At 36.4% G+C, this 10,946-nt stretch overlaps 1 protein-coding gene across 1 annotated transcript; it reads right to left on the bottom strand.

The window, feature by feature from the left end:
* Positions 1–947: 947 nt before the first annotated feature.
* Positions 948–10,667, bottom strand: LOC145771943 (dynein axonemal assembly factor 4-like). Its single transcript, XM_082583713.1, has 9 exons — positions 10,496–10,667; positions 9,920–10,070; positions 8,429–8,562; positions 7,238–7,508; positions 6,773–6,957; positions 6,186–6,286; positions 5,206–5,286; positions 4,720–4,898; positions 948–3,050 (listed from the first exon to the last, which is right to left on the bottom strand). The coding sequence occupies exons 1-9, from the start codon at positions 10,616–10,618 to the stop codon at positions 2,947–2,949; spliced, it is 1,329 nt and encodes a 442-aa protein (XP_082439839.1). The 5' UTR covers positions 10,619–10,667; the 3' UTR covers positions 948–2,946.
* Positions 10,668–10,946: the final 279 nt, after the last annotated feature.

Below are 10,946 nucleotides of genomic sequence, written 5' to 3'. Positions count from 1 at the left end.
ACAGCACGGATGTGCACTGGCCAGACGTTGGAGCAGATTCGCACAGCTGGGTCGGGGGACTAGCAATCGAAGCGTAGACATGACTAGGCTACGTTACCAGGAAAAATATAGAATTGTGAGATGAAACTTTGGAGGTTGCATCAAGTTGATCGGGAAATCGTGTTTATCGGTGTGTTAAAAAGCAACGCGAGGTTGGTCCGAGCGGGCAAGAGCAGACGGTACATCAAGACAAGGTAGTGTGTAGCATATTCCAAAATATTGAAAGGTGAAAATACAGATCCAGTGTTGTTAATGATATTACGTAATTGATAGATGATAGGCTATGAGTTCATTCACAATATGCAATACATCTTTAATTCATTTATTTATTATTACGTAGCCTACTATTTTTTTTATTGATGATGATTGTATTCATTATTGGGCTGCAGCTTGCTGATGAAACCGCTATTGTTTATAGATGAATTGATAATGGAACAATGGAATTAACATTCTATGACGTCATACAATTACTGGCTGGTTGGGAAGTTTGCTGTCTTGCGCGCTCGGATATTTACTGCATAGCTAAAAAAGAAAAAAACTTTTCAACTAACCCCAGTCTACCTCGACTTCTCTGCGAGCTAACATAGTGGCACGTCCTGAGCTGACCTTTTTGCGTTTGCAGAAAGCTAAGCCCGTCTCCCTGGTCCGTTCCGCCATTCTAACTTTTGCGGACGAGTTGCACAAAATTCTTGATCCACACTTTCCTTCCACAGGTACCTAGACTCCCCAGCCTGGCCCCCGCGACCTAAGCTGGTGGACATCCCTTCCGGGTGCATCACGCCGCTCCCCGCCTCCACGGGGCGTGGCAGGCCGGTTTTTTAAAGTCTCTGACCTGGCTATGTTTATTGTGTTCTTCTCGACGTGTCAATTATTTTGTACTCGTGCGTCGTTGATCAAAATAAAACAGTTCATCATCAGTGTTTAATAAAACAATTGAACAAAGCGAACTCTCAGAATCGGTTTAGAATCATGAATTCTCATCCCCGTCTTGAAACAATTATTGGATTGTTCATCACCGAGTTCTACATTGAAATGCTGATTTGATATATGAATAACCAAGAGAGTGTTTTATTTGTGGTTCGCAAACAACGCATTATTTTTTTTTCAAATCTTGTTTAGCCTACTAGAACTAACTGACGGTAACCTACTAGCTAGCATATTCGACTAAGATTATGAAATCGGCCGGAAACTTTAACATTTCTAATTTGTTGTTCAATATTATATTATTGACATCAACAGCGCAAGGTATGAAACATTGACACGGCAAAATCCGGCCAGCGTACTTGACCAAGTCAAAAACTTTTAGGAAAGAGGCAGCCTACCAAGGGGGTCGTGATTTGGTTTTGGATGGCAATGCACATTTGTCAGCATATGTCGAGCATGGGCTGTATGATCCTGTATCCAAGAGGGGGTGATCACCCCCCCCCACTTACTGGAGTGGTTTGGAATGACTAAGACGATTTTAGCCCACTCTCTAAAAATCACCCCTCCCCCCTCCCGAATTCTAAACGTGGATAGAGCCCCTGCTGTCGAGGCTGGTAACGTAGCAAGCATTGCTTACTAATTTGTTTATTCGTAAAAACACAAAAAATGTGTTACTTTGGAATGTAGGCCTAGTAAAGTACCGAAGTTCGTTTTATCTCAGAGAGCTGGGTGTAATTTCATTTGATTGTATCATACACGCAACGTAACGTAGTTCTCATCATTGTTTGCAACGACAACTTCTGCAAAGTTAAAAGGCTTGTCAATGTTATAAAAAAGGAAATAAAAAAAGGGTTTTCAATTTGTGGAACCTAACGAATGTATTTTTGCTTTTTTTTACATATTTATTGCCCTTGCAAGAACCGAGTCGTTTCTATGCCAGAAGTTAAATATTGGAATTGTTCTTGTTTACGGCGATTTTTCTGCTATTGTGCGAATTGACTGGATTTCCTTCAATGTTACATCACCTGCAAAGTGCAAACTGTTCGTTTTAGCCTACAAATGCTTCAGTTGCCTAACTGACAAATCTACCACAGCACCGCAATGAACTGGACAAAGTTAGCAAAACTTTTAGTTAAAACATGCATTATGTGATCAACCTAAGCAAGTAAAAACTGAGAAAGCCGATAGACTAGTAGCCTACTTGGCATGCACCAAGTCAGCCAAATTAGTTTAGCAAACGATGACCAAGCAAGTCTGATAGCCTACTAGATAAAAATGTCATTTGCTGACTTGGGCAGTAGGCTAGCTGAAATGTAGTTGCTGAGATGTCGCATGCCGAGTGGTCCGACAATCATCTAAATTCTAAATCGTTCTCTCTAACATAAACGGCCAAAAACTTAGAATAAGTTTGCTAAGTTCAAATAAATTTCCTTTCAAGCCTCTGACAACAATTGTTGCTTTAGGTTGCACTTCTTCTATAGCCCCGAAAATGGTTTCAAATAATAATTATAGTGCCCGACTCTCAATACAGTTAGGCCTAATAACTTGCACAGAAGTGTTAATAGATGCAGTACTTTGTGTAAAATTGGTACACTCTCTGCGACCCCTGAAGTTTGTTACGCGACCCCTTGCGGGGTCGCGACCCCCAGTTTGGGAAGCCCTGGTCTAGGCTACTATCCAAATTCAACTTTCAATGGGATAGAAAAAAGAAATGCAGCTTTGAAGCACATTGCACACAAAAAGCATAGAAGTCATATCGCCACCAAGAGGGCAAACGGAAAATTACTGTTTACTTTTGAAAAACAAATAAGTTATATAATTATAATACTAAAAACAACAAAATAATAAGACTACGCTCTCTCATCCAAAATCTTAAGTTTGTTGGAAACAAAAAAACTTCGATGTACCCTATCACTCCCATGAAAAGACACAAGTCCTCTACGACACTCAGCGGTAGCCTATAGCCAATGATTGCATGCAGGATTATCCATCGCTACTTTGAATAACTTTTCTAAGTTTCCTTGCATCTTCTTGTAACTTCTCATTCTTCGGATCAATCTTCAAAGCAGCTTCGTAATCTTGCAGAGCTAGAAACAAATATTCAAACATAAGACGAAGTTAGCAGAAATATAAAAGCTAACTTTTGCATTTCAAATTATTCTTCGACTTCAAAATTTGTTGCAATGTCAATTTAAGCTACTTAGCTCTAGCAAATTCATAGAAAATATTAGCCTACAAGTATTGATCCGTGGTTTAGGCTATAGCAAATTTTACTGCCAACAGTGCGGGATTGAGTGGACAAGTTACCCTTGTTGGTTGGTTAGAAAATCCAGGAAGTTACCAAAAGCACTTAGATCTAAAACTGTTCGAATAAAAAATACTGTATTTTGCAAAATTGAAATACATCGTTTTTTAATAATTTTCAATAAAACCCCAACAATTTCAGTCCTTCCAAACTTCAACTTTCCGTAACTCGAAAAGTTCTGAACTTTATAGGCTGTGAAACTTCACCAGTCAGTCTCAATTCACCATAGCAGCAAGCAGAGCTCTTCCACTTTTGTTTAAAAGATTTGTAACAACGTAGATCCCGATTACTGGCCGGGCCTTATTAGCTGCATGTATCTTATAATTCTTTCCATTTATCGCGATATTTGACTGTATTAAAAGTTGTTGAGGTTGTAACGTGAAGACAATCTTTGAGGTTGTTGAGGAAAGTGAGACACTGTATTGCACGAGCTCGTTTCCTTTGATCTTTCCACAACAAGCAGTGTGTTCTGATTTTTTCTTCCTCACGATATAGCCAAAAATCTTGTTTGTCGTTGGATGATGTTCTTCAAGAGAGTTCTGGTTTGATTGGTTTGAGTTAGTATGTTTTCATTTGTTTTGTGGCTGAGGTACGATATTCGTTGCATTTTTCGTATAAACCACATTTCAGTGACGTTGAAATACTTCTGCGTTTCTTTGCTTGGCGTCTAGGCTTCGCATCCATACAGCAAAATAGGAAAGATGTACCAAGTTAGCACACGTTTATTCGTTGTGAGTTGTAAATTTTTGTTTCCGAGAATGTACCGATTGCAGTGTTTTGGAAAGTTTGTTTCGCTTAAGCAATTTTTGTTTTGGTCTCTTCTTTGCATTTACCATCACTCGCAATGAACGATCCAAGGTATTTAAAAGAGTAGATTTATTTAATTTATTTTGTTTGAAATCAATATATTGCAAGATAAAACAGACTTTATTTCTTGGCAACGATCATGCTTTCAGTCTTTTTGTTATTAATAGTCATGCTAAAAGTTTCATCTACCTTTTCTTCTTGAAATGTTGTGACTACTTGTGGGAATTTTTCTTCTGAAGTGGCATGAAGTGGCGTCACAGATTAAGAAAATGCCGAAGCTATATGCTATGCGGTGTAACGGACCAAGAGTTACCAAAGATGGCAGTCTCATTACGCGTAATGCATTACCATACGCGTACCCACTCTACCCACTTGAACTGAATGTCAAAACATCTAGTCTAGACTGTAGCCGTGCAGGCTAATGACTTACACATGCACACGATTACAGAAATGTTCAACGATTGGCACTAAAAGTATACTAAAATGTGAGCTCTCCGCACTCATGTACACTGGCCAGTGACCATAGCCTACACTAAAGTTTGATTCAGTCTCATTGGTCATCTTCGAAAATGAAGGGCGAACATCAAAATGTGAGCTCCAATCCAAGGTAAAGTTGATTGAAAGCATGCTTTAAGGACATTTACCTTCGACGTAGAGTTCAAGTTCGCAAAAAGCAGCAGCCCTTCTTAAATGGCCTTTTAGTCTTCCTTTTGCATTTGATTCCACCTTCGGGACCATCATCTCAAGCGCAGTAGAGCAGTCCTCAGCACATTTGTATAAGTTCCTCAGTTTTAAGTGGCAGGCCGCTCGGTTCAAATACAATCTGTAGACATTTAAGTAAGAAGCTGTTTTAATCAAACAGCAATGAACAAGGCCTCAAACATCTTAACCATTTCACAACTATGAAAGACTTCATTTCACTTGGCGCCCACAATTTACCAACTTCTGCGGGTAATCCAAATCTACGCAAAAGAAACTAATGAACCAAACTGAATTGAAGGGTAAGATAACACACAGTAGGTCTACTTTTAGAAGACACAAGTACTATAACTCTAAATGCATTAATTCTGAAGAACCACTAAACTTAAATAGTTTTTACAACAAAAATAAACATTTCTTCCTGAGCTTACATCGGCATTCCAGGCTGTATTTTAATGGCGAGGTTGTATGCGTTGACCGCAGCAAGATGATCACCAGATGCAAACAACTGCCTGAAAAAAAAAACACATTAAACAAACAAAACTACGCAAAAGATGGAGTCTCGCATATAGCAGTATGATTGTTGCTTACTTCATAATAGACACGAACGACCTGTTTTAGCTTGGTGCTGCGAGTTTTCTACGGCAGTAGCGTTTTGCACTAGCTTTCGGAACACAGTTCCCTAGTCATGTGTCCGTCATAGCGCATGACTAGAGAACTGTGTTTTGTAGCGTTTTGCACTAGCTTTCGGAACACAGTTCCCTAGTCAAGTGTCCGCCATAGCGCATGATTGGAGAACTGTGTTCTGTAGCGTTTTGCACTAGCTTTCGGAACACAGTTCCCTAGTCATGTGTCCGTCATAGCGCATGACTAGAGAACTGTGTTCTGTAGCGTTTTGCACTAGCTTTCGGAACACAGCTCCCTAGTCAAGTGTCCGTCATAGCGCATGACTAGAGAACTGTGCAGCGCTGGTTCGGTTCTCGTGGTGTGCGCTTGAGCAACGCATTTCAGGACTGCTCTCCAGCAGAGCCTAGTGGATGGAATAATTCTCCAGCAAAAACATTTCAACAATTGGAAAACGTCATCTCGGTCAACCAGCCCTGCGTTAAAAGTCTCTATAAGTATGCGAAACTACCAGGAATAACCTATCAAAGCTTTGTCAGTCCGAGGATAAAGATTCAAAAACCAACTAATACCACGGAAAGGGGCCTATATAAATATTAAAATAAAATCTGCCACATTAAGATTCATGCCCAGAACCTAGAGTACAAGAACCATGCAATCTCAGCGGCCAAAATGTACAACAGATTAGCATGCTTGTCATAAAAAATTGCAACAACTAGTCTAGAATCTTGATTTTATCCTTTTGATGTTTGAGATAAACACGCCAGCCAATCGAGTAGCTACATACCCTCCTTTGTCTTTCAGCCAAACTGGATCCTTCTCATGCTCAGCAAGATCGGGTTCGTTCAGTGCAAACTGCTTCCGAGCTTGAGCTTGCTTTTGAAGCCACTGAGCAAAGCGGTAACAAAGTAAAGGATTAAGAAACTAAGTATTGTAAGTAAGGGTGAGTACTGAGTATCGTATGAAGAATCTGTTGCAGTTCAAAACAAAAACAACGAAAGATCCTTCCTCTGGAAGCAGATAGACCTATTAAACTAGTAACTAGATATTACATAACGTGAACCGACAATGTATCAAAACGGATTTTTGTTTTAAAATTCACCGAAACAAGATTTCATCGAAGAGAAACCGACAGTTATGGGGAGTAGTTTTATGTAGTTTTATTTGTAGTTTTTAAAATATATTTATGTAAAAAATTTTATTAAAAAATTAAAAAAATTTATGTAGTTTGTAAAATATATTATATATTCGATACTCTGTTTGAAAAAAGTCTTTATCCTTTTATTAAAGTGAAAGATGGATGTAGTGTTACATGTGGTCATATCAGTATATTTAAATATCAACAGTAGGCACTCGCTTTACTTCTCTTCTCACCTCATTTTCCTCCGCCTCTTTAGACTCGCGCTGAGGAGTCGGGAACACACGAGCTGAGAAGTTCACTGAAATTGATCCACCCTTTCTAGGTCCAGAATTGCTTTTCGCACTTTTCTTGTTCTGTGAGGAAGTTCGGTTCGCAGTGACATGTTTGGTGTCAGATGCAATGATACAGGTATTCATCTCTGCAAAAGACAACAGAAATAATTCTTGTTTCAACTTGATTCAAAGTCAAAGTTGCTCATTCGATGATAGTTCTTTCTTGCTGCTTCCGGACGCATTTTAATTGTAGGCTACTTTATGTTGTAACAATGACCACTAACTACAATCATTATTATTTCATTCTACACTTTCTAAATGAAGATCGTTTCTTATGCTTTTTTGATTGTTCAAAGTGTTTCAATTGAATTGAAATTTGAGATTTTTTCTACTTAACTTCCAAGATCGACTATGGAGGTAACATACCTTTTTCAGCAGAAACGGGATCGGCTTTGGCATTTTTATCTGATTCTTTTAGTTTGCATTCACCGTGTGGCATCTCATCAAAAATTTCTGTTATCTTGCAACTATCCGCATCTTCTTTTAATCTCTGCGCTTTATACATTTCAAGAAGTTCAATGCGTTCCCTCTCCGCTTCCATTCTTTTCATTTCCCTCCATTTATCCAATTCCTTGCTGGTTTCGATTCTTTCGTTTTCTTTTATTTCTTCTATTCGAGATCGGTCATTTTCCTCAAGCTGAAAGTATAAAGTTTATAAGATATATTTCTCCTTTGAAAATAACATTAAAAAACAAACATTTCTCATTAAAAATACAACTTAAATCGAAGGGAAAATTTCCTTAGTAAAAATCAAGGCTTTACAATAGCCTAGTCGTTTCAACCTTGTGAAGTCGGAACCAATTTTGACTAGTCATGATGTAAATGGGCCATTGAGTAAAAAGTTTTAAGTCGAATCCAAGCGAAGTTTGTTAAAACAATGGTCCATATCGCAGCAATATTGTCAGTCACGTTCAAACAATTGCAACATCTGACTGACTCAAACGAAAAGTGACAAAGCTAAGAAAATAAATTTACCATAATTTTTTTGAAAATAATATATATATAAGTTAATTTTTACCAAATTAAATACAGATAAATAAGATCAAATTTGATGAAACAATGAACAAGAAAACTTGCAACAGCGCAAAGAAACATGCAAAGAAGAACAATAAACATTAAAAGAATAAAGGATTAGAAATAAAGTTATGAGAAACAAAACACACATCAAAGATGTTATTGAAATGGTAAAACACTTAAAACGATAATATACAAGGAATGTAGCAATTAATTATTAATTACCATCTGTCAGTAGTGACATGACTGGATGATGAAGAACACATGTGCAATGTGCATATTTAAATTTTTTTAGAGTAGTTGGGAATCAAAACGTGTTTTAAAGGATAAGGAGAAAAATATACTACAATCGTACAACGTACAGTAGTACATACACAGTATATATATGTTTGGAAAAGTGTAAATCGACAATAACAAGAAAATTAGAAAGTTACATATTTTGCTTTGTAAACTAATCATTATTCAAGAGCTTGCGCCACTTCACCAACATCACTAAAACAGTTAATAACCACAACATTTGCACCCAGCTCATAACAACACTACCTTCATCATTTCTTTCAGAGTGTATTTCTTGTGTTTTTCTTTGATCGAAGCTTTTTCTTTCTGAAGTTCTTCTGACTTTTTTTGTGCACATTCTATCGCCTCTTGTTTCTTTTTCAAGACAAAAGATTTGTTACCTGAATGTACATGGTAGGTTGAACGTACACATAACTCTGTTTAGTTAAATCCACAGAATACCGGTAGTGAAAATATAACAAACTGGATTTTCTGGTCGCACTAGATACTAGAAGGACTGACAAAGGAAGTACACAGCACAATAGTAAAAAAATTCTAAAATTTTATGTATAATACAATCTGGTTTTAATGTTCAAGTTTTACGCTTCAAAGAAAATTTTGTGTGTTTATGCATTTTTAAAGCTATAGTAAGCCTATTCTCAACAACATCAACACCACACAAACTTTACAAGATATATATAAACTTACTGCTTGTTAATGTTATGTGAAATTTACACAAATATTGGACAACACAACACATCTTAACAGAAATTAAAAAGGCACATTAAAAACTAAATTATCCCTAGGCAACACAAAGAAACCATATTTCCCAAAGCTCAATTATAATATATGCAAGTGTAAGACACACACTCAATCACTCATGTTGATTTTACCTAAAGTTGTGTTTTGATTTTTGTCTGTTTTGTATCCATAGTTGTGGTTAAAAGTAAAAGAAACTTAACAAAAACAATAGAATCATAGGCATACGAAGCCGAGCAACGTTATCAAGTTTAACATATTTAAAGATTATTATATTTACAAAAAAAACACAAAACTACGCAACAATTAAATATCGAACGTTTTCGACATCACAAGATGTCCTCTTCAGGAATAATATACATACAACTTAACTACATCTGAATAAAATACAATGGTTAACTAAATCTATAAACAGGAAAAAACAAAAACTGCACAGTACTTCTGACTAGCTCAAACTCAACGATAGGCTCCACGAGAATCAAAGTTAACTGCATCAAAAGGTGTTAAACAGATCACATGATATGGTAGAAAGGCAAGGTGCGAAAAAACTAATTTTGAAATACAGAGAGCAAGAAAGACGAGCCGCAAGCATATGATACAATTGTCTGTTCAAAAGTGGATTGTGACGTTTTATGTACAAGGCTTCCAAGATCTTAGTTTGATACTCAGACCTGCCTCTGGACATGATCTCAAATTGCTTCATAGAAATATTATTTTGACATTCTGTACATAAGTTGTATGTATATTATTCCTGAAGAGAACATCTTGTGATGTCGAAAACGTTCGATATTTAATTGTTGCGTAGTTTTGTGTTTTTTTGTAAATATAATAATCTTTAAATATGTTAAACTTGATAACGTTGCTCGGCTTCGTATGCCTATGGTTCAACAAGACAAACTCTCTACTGAAGCTGTAAAAACAATAGAATTTGAGAAAGTGGCACTTTGTTATACATAATTAGACTTAAAAGAAAAAATGGCACTGAAAAACTTGTCCCACCTGCTTGAGGGGATAGCAACTGAGACCAGACATTAGTTTCTTGTTTCACCAATGTAAAGATCACGCATCCATTTTTTATGGTTGCAAGACTCTTGTTGTCATCAATGGAGGCAAAAAGTAAAACTTCGAAGAGAAATGGTGGATAACTGACCTGAAATAAAAAAGAAACAAACAAGCTAGTAGAAACATTCATTAGAATACAGTACTTCATTATAATACAGTACATTGGATTTGCTAAAATGGTTTTAGGATGTTTAACATGACAAAAGTAGGTGACAATAAAGTTGTAAGCTAAGTTTATCTCCAGGTACTAAGTTTACTCTTCATCTTGATTTAAAGCTTTTGTTTACCAGTCCAAAAGTTGAGGAGCTCTTCTTTTTACCATGCTTGGACAATGGTAACCTGAATTGGATGTCAGAGGAAGTTTTGAGCTGACACTGTGTTTATTTATCATCTAGTCCACATGCGTAGTTTTGACATATGTGAGATTGTGAGGGAGCTGTCTGTAATTTATTTTTTTCATCAAGTTCTCTGTGTAATTTCATAATTACAGACATTACTAAAAACACTACTTACTTTGATAAATTCTTCAGAGCAAAAAATGTCAACCTTTGAGCTATTTACACCTTTTAAAGGCACAGTAATATAAACATTACTTTCAGTTTCGGACCAACGATAATCTTTAACTACAATTGGCATTTCATTGATCAAAGCATATTCTAAATTTTATGTGTAGCAAACTATAACAATTTACAACCTATTTAAATAATTATAAAACAAATTTCAATGAGTAAAGCCTTAAATTACTATATTCACTTTTGATGCAACACGTATCATTTGTCAATAAAGATTGAATATTAATAAAGGATTAATTTAACAACGCATTTAAAAGATAAACTTCAAAAACATGAGGAAATATTTTTATATGTTTGTTTTATTTTACAATAGCCTATAAAAGCAGGTAACCATTCCTATCTTTGATTAAGCTGGTAAAGAAAGATGGATAGTAGTTTTATACTAACATGTT

The sequence above is a fragment of the Aplidium turbinatum genome, chromosome 6 (genome assembly GCF_918807975.1).
Source record: "Aplidium turbinatum chromosome 6, kaAplTurb1.1, whole genome shotgun sequence".
In the NCBI taxonomy this organism is placed as follows: domain Eukaryota; kingdom Metazoa; phylum Chordata; class Ascidiacea; order Aplousobranchia; family Polyclinidae; genus Aplidium; species Aplidium turbinatum.
Note: the sequence above shows the minus strand (reverse complement) of the source record. Positions and strands in the feature narration are given on the sequence as shown.